We start from the raw sequence: 17,431 nt of genomic DNA, 5'->3' as shown, positions 1-17,431 counted from the left end.
AATAGAGCAACCATATGATCCAGCAATCCTATCACTGGATACATATCCAAAGGATACGAAGTCAGTATACCAAAAAGACAACTGCACTCCCAGTTTATTACAGTATTACTCACAGTAGCCAACATATGGAATCAATATAAATGCCCATCTACAGATGAATGATAAAAATGTGTATACACACACATATATACACATTCACACCAACAATGAATACTCAGCCATAAGAAAGAATGAAATATTGTCATTTGCGGTAACAATGGATGAACCTGGTAAATGGATGAACCTGGAGGACATTATGTTAAGTCAAATAAGCCAGGTACAGAAAGACAAACATGGCAGGATCTCACTCATATCTGGAATCTAAAAATGTGATTTCATCGTAGACAGTAGAAGGGTGATTATCAAGAGGGTAGGGGAGGGCACGAAGGAATGGGGCACTGAGAGAGGTTAGTCTTGGTCAGTGTTATAGTTAGAGAGGAAGATTAGGCCAGGCACGGTCACTCAAGCCTGTAATCCCAGCAACTCAGGAGGAGGAGGTGGGAGGATTGTTTAAGCCTACGAGTTCGAGACCAGCCCAGGCAATATGGCAAGTTCCTGTCTCTACAAAAAGTGAAAAAAAAAAAAAAATAATAAGTCTGGCATGATGGCATGTGCCTGTAGTCTTAGCTACTGGAAAGGCTGAGGTGGGAAGATTGTGACAGGAGTTCAAGGTTACAGGGAGCTATGATCGTGCCACTGAACTCCAGCCTGGGTGACAGAGTGATACTCTGTCTCTAAAAAAATAAAAGATAAAAAGGAGACAGGAAGAATGAATTCTGGTCTTCTATTACATAGTAGGGAGACTATAGCAAATAACAGTGTGTTTTTTCCAAGATAGCTAGAAGAGTTTGAGTGTTGTCACTACAAAGAAATGATAAATGTTTATAGTGATATGGTAATTATCCTGATTTGATCATACCATAATGTATACCTGCATTGAATGTTTGCCATAAATATGTACAATTTTGTGTCAATTATAAATTTTTAAAAAATTGATGATAGTGATTGCTCCTAGAAAGGTAGACAGGGCAAAGAAACCTGTTATGCTGGGAGGTTGAATATAATTCAAAGATACTATAATGTTTTATTTTCTTTTTTACAAAGAGACCGGGGCCAGGTACAGTGGCTCATGCCTGTAATCCTAGCACTTTGGGAGGCTGAGGCAGGCAGAATGCCTGAGCTCAGGAGTTCGAGACCAGCTTGGGCAACACGGTGAAACCTCATCTCTACTAAAATACAGAAAATTAGATAGGCGTGGTGGTGTGCACCGGTAGTCCCAGCTACTCTGGAGGCTGATGCAGGATAAGTGCTTGAACCCAGGAGGCAGAGGATGCAGTGAGCCGAGATCACACCACTGCATTCCAGCTTGGGTGACAGAACGATGACTCCATCTCCAAAAAAAATAAAAAATAAAAGAGAGACTGGAAGTACATACAATGGAACATTAATAGCTGTAAATTCTGGATGGTGTGAGTTATATTCCTTTATATATACACTCTATCTTTTAAATTTCTTGAAAAGATAGTAAAAAAAAAATTGGTGAGAACACAGCGAAATGATTATTGTAAATCCATCACTATCCATGGACTACAATGTACTAATGCCTAATGCATTAAAATGAGGGGGTAGGGGAAGGTAAGGTTATGTTTCCCTAAATAATTTCAATTTACCTAGTGCTTTTGAATAATGTTGGAAAGGACATAACATAGTAAGAAATATATTCTATAACTCACCTTTTGTTTTTCTTTTCCATTTAATTTCTATCTTCTTTAGCCTAATCCAATTTAGTAATTATTTTTATTCCTTGATTTATTTTATTTCATTTTATTCTTTTTTTTTTTTTTTTTTGAGACAGAGTCTTACTCTGTTGCCTAAGCTGGAGTGCAGTGGCGTGATCTCGGCTCACTGCAACCTCTACCTCCCGGGTTTAAGCGATTCTCCTGCCTCAGCCTCCCAAGTAGCCGGGATTACAGATGCCCACTACCACAACCAGCTAATTTTTGTATTTTTAGTAGAGACAGGGTTTTACCATGTGGGCCAGGCTGGTCTCGAACTCCTGACCTCAAGTAACCCACCTGCCTCGGCCTCCCAAAGTGCTGGGATTACAGGTGTGAGCCACCATGCCTGGTCCTTGATTTATTTTAGTATCCAATATCTTCTTGTTTTTCAAAGGTGGTACCTGGAAACTACTTGTTCCCTATTATTAAGTGTCAAGTTCCTTCTTACCACTTTTTCTTATAAGGAATTATAGTATAATCTGAACTCCGGATATTCTATTTATTTGTCTATCTGAGATAAACCGCCCTATTTTCTTTCATTCAGAATTCACTGTAATAAATTCCTTAGGCTCTCATGGCCCTGTTCTTGGTTTTGACATAAGTTACTCACTCTCAAGTTACTTATACACTTAAGAGATTTATAGAGACAGTGAACTGTTCTGTTGTCCTTTTCAATTTGACTTAACCAAATAAATATGTTTCAAATTGGATTCTGTAGTATATTATTCTGTAAATGTCATTTGAGTTCCCCATTTCGCCTATGAATTTTTTTTTTTTTTTTTTTTGGAGACAGGGTCTCACTCTGTCACCCAGGCTGGAGTGTAGTGGTGCAATCTTGGTTCCCCACAACCTCTGCCTCCTGGGCTCATGCAATCCTCCCACCTCAGCCTCTAGAGTAGCTGGGACCATGGGCATGCGTCACGATGCCCAGCTAATTTTTTGCATTTTTGGTAGAGATGGGGTCTCACCATGTTGCCCAGGCTGGCCTCAAACTCCTTAGCTCAAGCAATCTGCCTGCCTTGGCCTCCCAAAGTACTAGGATTACAAGCATGAGTCACCACGCCTGGCCTCAGGTATGAAATTTTTGGTTCCTGTTTTGCTCTTTGGAGGAAGGGGAACATTAAATATTAATGTAGATGACTCAAATTTTTCTTGGAATAATGAAGGGATTAATTCAGGATATATGTGAGAGAGAAAGTATCTGGGTTATCTTTAGTTCTTAAATAACAACAAATATTTGAATAGTAGTTTAATGTCCTTTACATAATTTCCTCATATGACACAACAAATACAACTCCAAGTTAGCCACTACTTGGAGCTGTATTAGAACTACTTAGGACTAAAATTTGTAATAGTAAATATGCTGGTAAAACTTGTAATTTGGAATTTACATTTCAAGAAAGTCAAACTAGCTTAAAAGTATTCTTCTTATGACTAATAAAGAAAAACTGCGAGATACAAGACTCTAGTTACTGAGCAATTAACACAGAGAAATACATGTTTTACATTTAAGAAGAGTTAGGGAGGAGTGGGAGGAGATGAGAAAAAAAAAACAGAAAAGGAGAAAAACATAAAAATAAAACAGCATGAACCTTAGAAAAGATTTTTCTTATCTGTGCTTCATTTTACTAAATAGAAGAAAAAAAAACCCAACTTACAAGTCTTAAGTATAAAGTAACCTAATTTCATCCCAATTTTATGGAGAGGAGGATTAACTTCATTTAGGTGTGAAGATACATTACTCAAAAAAAAAAAAAAACCAGAAATAAACAAAACCAATTCTATGTACAGTATTGTAAATCTAGTTACTGATTAAAAGTGCTAGAGGTAAATTCAGGTGTCGTTAGTCACCCTGAACATCAAAGTGGAGCAAGGCTTAGAGGTTGCCAAATGATTATCTAGCTTTTGGCAAGGCTAAAGTAAGAAGTCATTCTATCCTCTATGACCATTAAGGGGGCATATTTTAAAACAAGAATGTAAACTGTATTCATCTAAAGAATGCAGTAGGTAAATTTGTTATTTTGCTCGGTCCCTTCTTTGGTCATCCTCTTCTGAAAGGCAGGTATATTAATTTCAGTGTACTCAAAGATGTTGGGTCTTGTATATATACTAGGCTTTTTATACAGTCTCTTTCAAGAATTTAAATTAAGATATTTAAAAAAATGGTTGGGTGTGGTAGCTCACACCTGTAATTCCAGCACTGTGGGAGGCCGAGGCAGGAGGATTCACTGAGCCCAGGAGATCAAGACCAGCCTGGGTAACATGACTAGACCCTGTCTCTATTTAAAAAAAAAAAATTATATATATATGTATATATGTCTCATGAGGTAACACTTGCACTAGAAGGTTAGAGTCCAGCTGGAGCAGCTATGTTTGGTCATATGGGAAGAGAAGAAACCTACTGGTAACAGATATAAGTAGAGTTGAAACTGTGTCAACCCGGACCTTAGGTACTGACTTTTGAGTTCCTATTTTAGTGTTCACATGGCCTGCTGTGTTACATTTTCTGTTCTTCAAGACCTATTTTACTTACATGTATGTGTGTATGTATGTCTAGGTACATGTGTGTGCATGTTTTTTTTAAAATAATCTTTTGGGTTTGTGTGCATGTCATGTAAAAAGCCACATAATGGCTTAAATTTATACCTGTGTCTTTAAGTAGTGGTGCAAGCCCAATATCACCCAGTATGCTAACCACAGCTGCACGCCTCGTACACTTCTAATAAAGTCCACTACTTAAGCTAGCTTGAATAGGTGTGTACTCCTGACAAACCAAAGTTTACACTTGACCAAAAAAAAAAGAAGGAATTCAGACTTCTAAAATCACAAAAGTATAAAAAGGATATCTTTTTAATTATTATTTTTAATTTTTACATTTACCTATGTCATAACTCACTTATATGGAGTAGAAATTCAGTTCAACTCAAGAATAAAATACTGACTGGGCATGGTGGGGTGGCTCATGCCTGTAATCCCAGCACTTTGGGAGCTGAGGAGGGAGGATTGCTTGAGACCAGGAGTTCACGACCTGCCTGGGCAACACAGCGAGATCACATCGCTACCAAAAAAAAAAAAAAAAAAGTCAAAAATTAGCCAGGTATGGTGGTATGCACCTGTAGTCCCAGCTACTTGAGAGTCTGACGTGGAAGGATCGCTTGAGCTTAGGGGGTCAAGGCTACAGTGAGTTGTGACTATGTGCCACTGCAGTCCACCCAGCGAGACAAAGTGAGACCCTGCTGTCTCAAAAAAAAAAAAAAAAAAAAAGAAAAAAGAAAAGAAAGAAAAGAAAAAACCCCACAAAAAACTGAAGCCTGTGTCCTATTAGACCCAAGATTTCATCCTGGGGTTTGCCATTGATAGTTAGTGTAATCTTTTTTGTGAAATAGGGTCTCACTTTGTTACCCAAGCTAGAGCGTGGAGGCGTGATCATGGCTCACTGCAGCCTTGACCTTCCAGACTTAGGTAATACACCTCAGCCTCCCAAGTAGCTGGGACCATAGGCATGTGCCACTACTCCCAGCTAATTTTTGTTATTTTTTTGTAGAGATGGGGTTTTGCCATGTTGCCCGGGCTAGTCTTGAATTTTTGGGCTCAACTGGTCCTCCTGCCTCAGCCTCCCTAAGTGCTGGGATTACTGGTGTGAGCCACCATGCTCAGCCTAATCTTGAGCAGTTTAGCCGGGGCTGAGAATCCCTGGCTTAAGTTATTGACCATTTAGTTTACCAGGCAGCCTATGTGACCACTGGCCTGCTAAGAGGGTTTAAGTACTGAAAGTAAAATAAGCAATAAACTTCTGGCCTGCAGAGGAAATATCAAAGGAATTATTTAAACATAATTCCAGTCAAAAATGAAATGCTTCCTTGGAATTCTTAACAGCAAAGGAAGAAAATCCTAAGCCTAATAAGACATGTACCTTCATCTGAAAGGATCTCAGAAAGCTCAACTCAAAGTTAGATATAATCTCAAAAAAAAAAGCCTCTGAGTGTCAATACAGTACAAGAGAGATGGGAGATTCTTAAGGAAATGAAATTCTGATTATATAATCACAAACAGTCCTAAAGAGATGGGAAAACAGTTAAAGAAACCAACTCAATTTTTCTGGGCAGCTCGGATTTTTACAAGTATACATACAAAAGAAGACAGTTAATTATGAATACGAAACATTGGTATGAACCGGTAAGAAAAGTATCACAAAGCTTAGTAAGAACTGAGGTTTCCAAAAATGCTAATAAAATAACAACAACAACAACAACAACAACAACAACAAAAAACAACTAAAGTTATGCTTAGAACAAGAAAATAATCTGTTAGGAGAAAGATAAGGTTAACTGATAACAAAGAGAAGGAAGAGTTTCTCAAAAACAATTCTGCGTTTGTCTTTTCCATCTGTAAGTATGGCTCTCAAGTTGGAAACAACAAAAAAATAAAAAGAAACTGAAGTCTGTGACAGTTAAAGAGAGGGTACTAGAACTCAAGTTTATTTAAGCATATAGAAGACTCCACAAATTAAATCTCAAGGTCTGGGGAAAAAAACTTCAAATACGGAAAAATTAAAAATAAAACAGTACTGCCCTGATTTTTTCTGTGACCACTTATCCTCAAGTTCTCACTGCCCTGATTTTTAAAAAGGGAAGGAGGACAGGTTACAGAAAATATAGAAAGGTTAGCTTAACATTGGTCTCTTAAAAATTTCCAGAAAAAGGCATCAAGTGTGTGACTTCTAAATATTTGGAATTTAAAAGGCCAAGACTAGGTGCTGAGTCAACAAGTAGGTGAGAAAAATAAAAATTAACTGAATTTTCTTTTTTGACAAAGTTTTCAATAAGTCTGAATAATGTCTGGCAATGCCACAGAACGCTACGGCAGTGAACCTTGATTTTTCATGACCACCTTGTAAGTGAGAAGTGTAGGTGGGACAACAGTACAAGTAAATTCACAGTTGCTTAAAGAGTTCTTTCTGAAGCATAATAGAAACAGTGTCTAGTAGTGAGCCAACCACAGGTTTTTATCTCTGGTCATGTCCTGGTCAATATTGTTTTCGGTGACCATAATGAATATTAGAAAGCTTATTTATTTGTACAAGATGATAAGCTAAAAGGGATAAAAAATATTCCAAAATTCAAAAAGATTCTGGTAAGCTGGTATAATGAATTTAAACCAAAAAAATGATACTTCACAGGAATAAACCACTCCTGCATTTAAGTTTAAAATATAATGTCTAAATATATAGATAACTGTTTGGTAGAGAGCTTGTTTGGTGGTAATTTGCATGAAAAAGAACTTTATATTTTAGTGATTTAGACTCAGTGAATTTGTTCTTAAAAACTTATGAAATTTTACACTGTATATTCAAAGGTCAGAATTTCTAGGAAAAAAACTGTTTTGTGAGCTACTGAAATGGCCAATTAAGGAGCTAAAGTGTAAACTTAGCTTTAGAGCATTTTAAAATAATTTTATGGGCCTTTTGAGACCCACTCAAACTGCAATGACAACTCTAGTATTTGTAAATCCAAATCATACAAAACAGTGTCTATCTACAACTCTCACAGACACGAAATCAAAAAAAGAATTATATATTGAGGTTTTTTTTGGTCAATTTAATATTGAGCAGAAAGAACAAATGAAATTAGGGTAACAAAGAAGTTTCTTTCTAAAGATACTTTTTTTTGTGTTTTGAAACTATGTTCTTTACTCTAGAGAACTTTCAGAAACTTCTCTGTAATTAGTACTTGAAGGGTTAGGCCCAGGTATTATCTACTAAAAATAAAGACTACATGGCCGAGTATCAGATTCACTCTTCTGCAATTCTCCTTTATGCCAAAGAGTCTTTACTGAATGTAATGATAAAATGAGAAAGGAAAGGTCAGAAAAATTTAGTCTATTCATAAGCTTATGGAATATAGACACAGACCCATAGTCTATACATAAACTTTTTGATACTACTTCAGAGCTGTTATGCATTGTGAAAACTCAACTGATACTGAAAGAAACACTTTGACATTTTTAAATTCTCCGGTATAATCTAAGCACTAAAACAAAAAACAAAACAAAACAAAAAAAACACACTACTTGGTAGATTTCAGTGTATTAATAAATTACACAAAGACATCTTAAGCTAAACTTTATAAAAAGACTTAACTAGGAGTATTAAATAACCTATTCAGAGACTCATGAAATTCTATCCTACATAAAATACTAAAATATACAACTTTTAAAGCTTTAATGGGAAAAATTTTTTTTTGTATATCTCATCTATTCTAATGTCAAGTGATTTATAAAGAAGAAATCTGTAGGAGCAAAAGCATTAATAACAAAGAATTTATATACATACAGAAATGTACAGTCTTCTGGAAAGGAGTTTCCATATGATGTAGAGGGAAATGCATTGGATTTGTTTTCCTGTTCCTTCTGAGTCACAGGCATATGTTCTACACAAAAAAATACAAATGTGAGCAACAAATATACCAAGTTAAAAACCATTTGCTGTAAGTATCCAAGTAATATGTTCATTGACTAGAGTCTGCCCATATGGATCCCTAAAATATGCAAACATATTAAGGTTTCAAGATTGAGGCAAAAGATTAAATGTCAGTATTTTCAAAAATATTAATAAAATAGGATAAAACACTGAGGACAGAAAACATTTCTACTGTAGAAACTCTAGTTTGGCCTGAACTTGATTTGAAGCTTAACCAATCTTTAAGGTGGACATTGAGTATCCCTGCTTCTGCATGCATTTTATAGAGAAATCACATAATTCTTAAAGGCTCTATAAAAGTCAGAAAACGAAAAATTTATGTACCTTTTGTTTTCCTATTGCTCTACAACTACTTTGGCGAGGGGATGAAGCATCTGGGTATCTCTTTTGATCTAGTTTTCACATTTCTTCTTTTTTTTGAGACAGAGTCTCATTCACTCTGTTGCCCAGGGTGGAAGGCAGTGGTGTGATCTTGGCTCACTGCACCCTTCACCTCCTAGGTTCAAATGATTCTCCTGCCTCAGCCTCTCCAGTAGTTGGCATTACAGGCGTGCAAAACCACACCCAGCTAATTTTTGTAGTTTCAGTAGAGACAGGGTTTTATCATGTTGGTCAAGCTGATCTTGAACTCCTGTCCTCAAGTGATCTGCCCACCTGGGCCTCCCAAAGGGCTGGGATTACAGGCATGAGCCACTGTGCCTGGCCCACTATATTTATTTTCTAATAAAAAAATTATAACTTACTTTCCCCCTCAAAAAAAATTTAATAAAAGGATATTGTATTTCAAGGTTGCTCCGTGGCTAACTGAAAAATATCTGTCTTTAATTTTCCAAGTAAAGAAAGGTTTAAAATCTGATAGCTGAGCCAAGCACAAGGTTCATGCCTGTAATCCCAGCACTTTGGAAGGATGAAATGGGAGGATTACTTGAGGCCAGGAGTTCAAGGGCCCCCTGAGCAACAGAATAAGGCCCTGTCTCTACAAGAAAAAAAAAAAAAAAAAAAGTTAGCCAGGCGTGGTGGCGCATGCCCATAGTTCTAGCTATTTGGGAACTGAGGTGGGAGCACTGCTTAAGCCCAGGAGTTGTAGGCTGCAGTGAGCTATACTTGCACCACTGCACTCCAGCCTGAGCGACAGAGAAAGACCCCATCTCTAAAATAAATGAATAAATAAAAATTTGATAGTTGAAGAGAGCTATGTAAAAATAAAAATTTAGGACCTTCCAAATTTATTATGCCAAAGGGAAAAGTTAAGCCCTGAAAGATGACTCATGTAACATGATTATTTTTTTCTTTGGTGCATGATCATTGCTTTCTGACTTCTGTGTTGAGATGTTACACATTAACTAGACTCCCTATTCTTTTTTTTTTTTTTTAAGACACAAGGTCTTGCTCTGTCACCCAAGCTGCAGTACATTGATGTGATCATGGGCAACTCCACACCTGACTAATTTTTAAAATTGTTTTGTAGAGGCAGAATCTCACTATGTTGCCTGGTCTTGAACTCCTGGACTCAAGTGATCCTGCCACCTCAGCCTTCCAAAGTTCTGGGATTACAAGCCTGAGACACCATGCCTAGCTAAGACTCCCTATTCTTTATTCAGACTTAGTCTAAATGATATGGAGAAAGAGACCCTTGTGACCGTTACCTGTTTACAACAGCATGTTGGACAACCCGCTTAGAGTGTAATCAAAAGTAGCCAATCAAATATCTGTATGTTATCCTTTGCACAAAAATGCGGTAATCCTGTTCAACACCTCTGTTTTGCCTATATAAATAATCCTCATTTCTCCCCACACCAGAAGCATTTATCACCATTCTTTGGTATAGCACCAGTCCTCAGATGGCTACCCTTACGCTTTGCACCTGAATAAACTCTCTCAAAATTAGATTCTGGGCTGGGCATGGTGGTTCACACCTGTAATCTCAGCACTTTGGGAGGCTGAGGCGGGCGGATCACCTGAGGTCAGGAGTTCGAGACCAGCCTGGCCAACATGGTGAAACTCTGTCTCCACTAAAAATACAAAAATTAGCCTGGTGTGGTGGCAGGTGCCTGTAATCCCAGCTACTCAGGAGGCTGAGGCAGGAGAATCGCTTGAACCCGGGAGGCGAAGGTTGCAGTGAGCCAAGATTGTGCCACTGCACTCCAGCCTGGAGGACAAGTACAAGACTTCATCTCAAAAAAAAAAAAAAAAAAAAAATTAGATTCTGACCCTTTTGATTATTTTAGGTTCACAGCTGTAACTGATTAGAAATCAATTTTACGAATTAAGAGTTTGACTTTTCCTCCAGCTAATTTATTTGCATGAGTTACATAAACCTATATTAACAAATATGAGCAAAATAAATGTATATAAGCATAATTGGAAATAGGATTTACTCAAAACCATGGAGATTTAGTCATTAGATAAAAGAGGAAAGGTAAATAATTTCTCTCAAGAAAATACTATCCAATCCTTCATATGGAGACAGAGGAAATACTGACAGTTACACATCATCAAGAAAAATAAACATAATTAGCAGTTTGATGACAGCCTGGGGAGTGTAGGTTGGATCCAGGACAACTTGTTTTGACCTCAACACAAAGTTCTTTTGTTTCTCTCATTCTCAACATTCTTTTTAAAATAAATGCTAGCATGAAACTTTTTTTTTTTTTTAAAAAGACAGGGTCTCACTCTTTTGCCTAGGGTGGAAGGCTGGAATGCAGTAGTGTGATCCCAGCTCACTGCAGATTTGATTTCCTGGGCTCAAGCGATCCTATCGCAGCCTCTTGAGTACCTGGGACCACACATACATATCACCACAGCCAGCTAATTTTTTTTTTTTATTATCTGTAGAGATGAGGTCTCATTGTGTTGCCCAAGTTGGTCTCAAACTCCTGAGCCAAAGTGATCCTCCCACCTCGGCCTCCTAAAGTGCTTGGATCACAGGCCTGAGCCACTGCATCCAGCCCACATGAAACTTTATTACCAAAGGTTTTCAATCCTTACATTTGCCAACAATGTCAATTACATAACTCTCCCCAACTGTTTACTTAAAAACACTTCACCACTAGCAAATAAATATACTCTTATATTGATGCATTTGTTACATCTCAAAGGGACAAACTATATAAAAATACGAAATTATAATATTCAGCATTTCTATTGATAAAATTATTTTCTTAAAAGACACCAAACAAAAACCAACTGACTTTTTGTGGAAAAAAGTTTCTTCAGAATGAAAAGAAATCTTTAGAATTAGTTGTTACCATTTTTCTTGGTAACAAGTGAGGTTAAAAGCCTCTCCCTTGCAAAACTAAATATAATTCGTTAAGGGTTGTCCAGATGAGATATAGTAGCATAAAAATTATTTTGAATTGAAGACATCTGAGAATGAACAAATATAGGAAAAGGCTTTTTCTGGAGTTGCCTTATCTGTCTAAAATAGATCCTCCCAAAAAGGAACTCAATTGTCATAAATCCCCTCCCAGAAGTTTCATCAACCAGGAATGACTTCATCTTATCAGAGAGAACAGAGGCAGTCAGTACTATACTCAGACACTCTTACAAATCTCCCACTTATTCTTGTAGGGCCCATTTATCTTTGAAGTCATGTGTTCTTCCAGAAGTGCTCCTCTGCCCCTCCTTTTCACCTATTAGGGTGGTATAATGTGCTCTCAAATCTCACCAGTGCTTTGGGTATTCACTTCTTTCTGTGATGCTCCTGTGAGGCAGGAAATTAAAGAAAGAAAGAAAAATAAAATTAAAAAGAAAGAGAAATAAGCTTTCCCATTTTAGGACGACTTATCCCAGAGGCAGCAACAGGCACAGCCCAGACCCAGAAAAGGTCTTGATAATACTATCTAAGAAGCCAGGACACAAAGAAATGTGCTCTGGGACTCTCCCAGCACTCCCTCAACATAGGGAGGAGAAAAACAAATTTTCCTTTCTCTTATGGTATGAGTGTATAGATTCCTGTTCTCTGTAACTAGTAACTTCAAGTATTCTGTTTTATCTAAACAGTGGAGTGAAGGTCATGAGCTGTCTGAGCAGGCCTGAGTTACAGCCACCTGGGCACCATAGTGAAGTCATGGAATAAGCTGTGCTAGGCACTAGAGAAAAACCTAGATAACAGACATCTGGGCTGCAGAGCAATGGTCATGTGTAATCCTGAGTCATGAACCTGTCACAATTTGATTAACTATCTTTGTTCTGCCTCTGTATCATTGCTTTCACGCCACTACGCTTCGTGCCACTGTAAGCTTGTTTCTGGCTAGCCCACCCCCTTGTATATAAAAGTCAACTGCTGTCTTTGTTCTGGGCCCAGTTTTTGTATGTTAAGTCTGCTGGGTCTGAGTGCACTCAATAAAGATCCTCCTGTATTCACCCTAAGATCTCTCTGGTCCTCCTAATTCCCGCATATAAAATTAAAAGTTGGCCAGGCGCAGTAGCTCATGCCGGTAATTCCAGCACTTTGGGAGGCCAAGGCAAGCAGTTTGCCTGAGCTCAGGAGTTCGCAACCAGTCTAGGCAACATGGTGAAACCCTGTCTCTACTAAAACACACAAAAAAATTAGCCAGCTGTGGCGGCATGAGCCTGTAGTCCCAGCTACTTGGGAGGCTGAGGCAGAAGAATTGCTTGAACCCAGGAGGCGGTGGTTGCAGTGAGCCGAGATACCACCACTGTACTCCAGCCTGGGCGAGAGAGCAAGACTTCGTCTCAAAAAAAAAGAAAAAGAATTAACACATTTGTTTATGTCTCTTCTCCTGTTAATCTGTCTTCTATCTTTTGTTACAGCCCTTATCCCCCAGCCACTGAGATAAAATTTTTCCTCCCCTACAATTCTGAGGGTTACTGAAGGATACTGTGAAAGGAAGACTGTTTTCTTCAAGAAACTACTCTTCCAAAGCTATGGCTACTGAAATTGAGGATACTTTTGAATACCAAATGGTTTACTTAAAATAGACTGGTGATGCTAGACTATATTTTCTGAGATTTAAAAGCCTTAAGACTCCAAATTATAAAAGACAAAAATCATTAAAATTTATTGACAACATCTAACAGCATTAATATAAACCTAGTAAATATTGTACTTCCTCAAAACTTCAGCAAATGTGTGATAGACTAAGATTTATGGAATGGTGATTGATCCTGTTAAAATGTAACATCATAAGAAATATATATTTGGTTTCTGCCCTGGCTCCTGACGTAATTCCTAAAACCCTTCTAATTTCAAGTGACAGGTGTGAGAGGAGCATCTTCTGTTATAATATTTGTCTTAGTCCCCAGTTCCTGACATAAGAACTTCTGAGACCCTTGGAATCTCCAGTAGTGGTAAGAGCGTCTTTTGTATGCTAACGACTACTGAGAGGTGAGGTGTCCCTAGACAGCTTCAGAATGGGGGCTGGTTGTCAGAAAGACCAAGGCACTTCTGACAAAGGCATGGTTAAAGAGTTGGCACTTTCATCCCTACCCTTTCCACCCCCATATCCAGGGAAGAGAAAGAGGCAGATTAAGCAAATCACCAATGGGCTGATGACTGAATCATGCCTATGTAATGAGACCTCCACAAAACCCCTGAACAACAGGGTTCAGAGAGCTTTCAGACTGGTGAATGCATCCACATACTGGGAGGGTGGTACACCCCAAAACTCCACAGGGACAGAAGCTCCTGTACTCAGGCCCTTCCAGACTTTGCCCTGTGTACCTCTTCACCTGGCTATTCATTTGTATCCTTTACAATACCATTTATAATAAACTGGTAATCGTAAGTGCTTCTGTGAGTTCTATAAGCCATTATAGCAAATCATGGAATCTGAGGAGGGGGTTGTGGGAACCTCTGATTTGTAGCCAAGTCAGTCAGAAGTACAGGAGGCCCAGAGATTGTGACCAGTGTCTGAAGTGGGAGCAAGTTGGTGGGAATGAGCCCTTAATCTGTGGGATCTGTGCTAACTCTGGGTAGCACTAAGTGTCAGAACTGAATTAAATTTTAGAACACAACATCCATTGGCGTCCACAGAATACTGGAGAATTGCACGGCATGGAAAACCCACATTTGGTGTCAGAAGTTTTGAGAGAAGAGAAACAGTTTTTCTTTAGTATATTATCTTTGATCCTTCTAAACTGATTTAGAGCTTGGAAGACTGATGGTCTAAAAGCAATCTAGAGATAAAAGATTTACCCACCATCTTATCTACACAAGAATATATCTTTCAAGTATTGTTCTTCACAGAAAGCGGATATATAGTGATTTAAAGGTACAATTCTATTTGCCCTCTTTAAAAGAGAAATTTTTCCCCCCCAAAGAAGACACACATTTGTTAATTCTTTCCCTAGGATGCTTAGTTGGATGTGCATTTACTGTCTCTAGATGGGTAGGACTTTTCATTTAACAGAGGAAACTGTGATTTACGTAACTTAGAAATGTGGATGTTAGATTTTATTTTAAATTATCTTTAATTAGCCCGACCTATTAAAGCTATCCTGCTTCATGGCAAGAAAATATCAGAGAATACTCTACATTGGGAATAGAGATGTACGTACCCTTTACTGATGTTGAACTGTTAATTATAGTTGCTTCATTCACTAGAATCATTGCTTGGATGTATTCTGTTAAAGACAGAAAAATAGCATCACCATTACCTTTATTCATGGTGCCAGCTACTGTGCTGAACAATTTACATATTTTATCTCATTTAATCTTCACTACTCCCTGAGAGGTTAATAGTACTATCTGCATTAGAGACAAAAGAAACTGAGGTTCAGAGGTTAAGCTATTTATTCCAGGACATTCAGCTAGGAAGTAGTACAACTGGATTAGAATCTAGATTTATCTGACTTATGGAGGATTGAGAAGGAATATTAAAATGAAAAACAGTGCCAATTTTTTTGGATAAACACATAATAATAATGTCATAAGAACATCCAGAAAGTATTAAAAATAATCTGGAGAAAAATTTGCTTCAAAACCATATGTCCTGATGGATTGAGGACGATTCCATCTTAAAGTCTTACGTTCTATAACCAACCAGGGTTGACAACAAACAAATAGAAAAAATAAAAACTTGGATGACTGAACTGCCTATGTAGAACACAAATTTTGCTTTCAGAAGACTGGCAGAGTAAGTTCTGTTTAAAGCAGGCAAAATAAAGTTATATGTACTTTTACACATACATATGAAAATACTAGTTGTCTCTGAATGTGGAATAATTTTTCCTTGTTATATTTTTCTGTAAGTGTCAAATGTTATGTTACTTTTGCAACATTCCCCTAAAAAAAAGATAAACAAGAGAAAAAGTAGTTTGAGATAAAAAGAAATTCAGTAGGTATTATTCAAAAGTATATATTCAAATTATATCCACCTACTTTTACAAACAGCAATATTAGAAATAGAATGACACTATACTGCCAGAGAGAAATATTTAGTATTAAATATATTCAAAGTTTTTATTGCTTCATACCTTTATTGGTGGCAGACCCATCTTTGATCTTTTGTTTCAGTGACTGCAGCACATTTTGTACTTGTTCAAAAATGAAGTCCACTTTTCCATCATCTTCTAGCTCCATCCAGAAAGTTTTTGCATCGCCTAAAATTAAAATAAGTGACTAGCCTAAGAGCTAATAGAAAAATACTGTAATTTATCTAAGGAACATGTTATAGAACAATCTACTTGGTTTCTAAATAAGATCAAGACTCATCTGGTCTATCATTTTCCTTGAGGAAAATATTTTAGTAATGTTTCCTTACAAAGAGCTAGAAACAATATGATCTAAGTGTCTCACCCATTTCTGTTAATTTTTAAAATATATATTGAAAACTTTAGTGACACTTTCTTGACTAGAAAACGGAAGAAAGACTTCACTGGAGAGTGGTTGTGAGGTATATGTATAGATTATACATACACTTTTAAAAGTCTTAGGGATATAATCTCCACTGAGTGTGGTTTCAGAATGAGACAACTCAATGGCTGCTGAAATAACTAAATGTCCAACAATATTGCTTTTAAAAAAAGTCTTCTGTACATTTAATTGCATGAAGCAAATTAATGTTTAAAGTTTTACAGAGAAAGTTACATAAATGAGCCAACATTTCTGATGCCCAGTAAGCTAATACTTTGAATTTCCTAAAGAAATAATCCTTTCAAACTTGAAAACATAAGAAAAACAATTATAAGTAGGCAAAAGCTAAATCTCACATCATGTTTAAAAGTAACAAAAATACCTAAAATGCTAAGCATAATTCATTTATACAATGTTACAATGTATAAAATTATTTAAAATCAATGAATAGGGCCTTAAGCAAAGGAGAGACATAGTAATAATTACATTTTAGAAAGGTCACTGGAGTAGGCACAGGGAGGATTAATGAGTAGACAGTCCAGATGGCTTACAAAAAATACATTTTCCTTAACACAAGTTAAACCCAGAACTTCCAAGTTTGGCAAAGAAGGGAGAATTTGCATAAGGGGCTTAGGTATCAAAGTCTCAATTTCTGCTGAGAAAGTCACCTTTCCCAAAGGGGACTTTGGCTAATTAGTGCTGCTGCCAACACAGCGGCCTCTGGAGGGGTGTTGTTTTCCTACTAATACTCTGGCCTGATGTATACTACGTAAGACTAAGCTTACTTCTAATTCCCCATAGCACAGCTCAAACAAGATTTCAAGATTTTAAACAAGAGCAATGTGAGAGGACAAAATGGATGAGAACTGGTGCTTAAAAGGCAGGTAGGGGCATGACAACGAAGGCCCTATGTGCCATGCTAGGCAACTTTTATATGGAAAGCTAGCCAAGAGGTATATGGATCTTATGATGTGATTAGTTATGTTTTCCAGAAAGATCACTCAGGTAGCAGTGGGAGAAGTCATGAATGATTTCCACTTTTTGCCTCAGGCAATCATATGGACAATAATGCTATTCAGTAAGGTACGAATAAAGGTAGAGGGACAGGTGAAAAATTCAAGTAGTAAGAGGCTCTCTGAACAAACTGGATGCATAGGCTCTAGAGTAAGATCTGGTTCAGAAATACAAATTGGAGTCATTAACATACAAATACTTGCTGATGCCATAGAGTAGACGTAATTCCATAGGGAGAACATACAGAATAAGAAGGGTCTTATGTAGAACATGAACAATACAAGGAAAAAGAACTATAGAGAC

At 37.3% G+C, this 17,431-nt stretch overlaps 1 protein-coding gene across 6 annotated transcripts in view; it reads right to left on the bottom strand.

The window, feature by feature from the left end:
• SETDB2 (SET domain bifurcated histone lysine methyltransferase 2) overlaps positions 1 to 17,431 on the bottom strand; it is a 51,400-nt gene that overhangs the window by 21,602 nt on the left and 12,367 nt on the right. For 4 of the 6 annotated variants that reach the window (XM_015121057.3, XM_077974365.1, XM_015121056.3 and 1 more), the window contains exons 4-7: positions 15,736 to 15,861; positions 14,818 to 14,883; positions 11,963 to 11,998; positions 8,149 to 8,245 (exon numbers count right to left, since the gene is read on the bottom strand). In XM_015121057.3, the coding sequence (XP_014976543.1) occupies positions 8,149 to 8,245; positions 11,963 to 11,998; positions 14,818 to 14,883; positions 15,736 to 15,861 (325 nt within the window). Of the gene's footprint in view, positions 1 to 8,148; positions 8,246 to 11,842; positions 11,999 to 14,817; positions 14,884 to 15,735; positions 15,862 to 17,431 lie in introns of all 6 variants that reach the window. The other 2 variants (XM_077974367.1, XM_077974366.1) reach the window with 1 other exon arrangement.

Source organism: Macaca mulatta, chromosome 17, assembly GCF_049350105.2.
Source record: "Macaca mulatta isolate MMU2019108-1 chromosome 17, T2T-MMU8v2.0, whole genome shotgun sequence".
Classification (NCBI taxonomy): Eukaryota; Metazoa; Chordata; class Mammalia; order Primates; family Cercopithecidae; genus Macaca; species Macaca mulatta.
The sequence above is the reverse complement of the archived record's forward strand: the minus strand, read 5'-3'. Positions and strand labels throughout refer to the sequence as shown.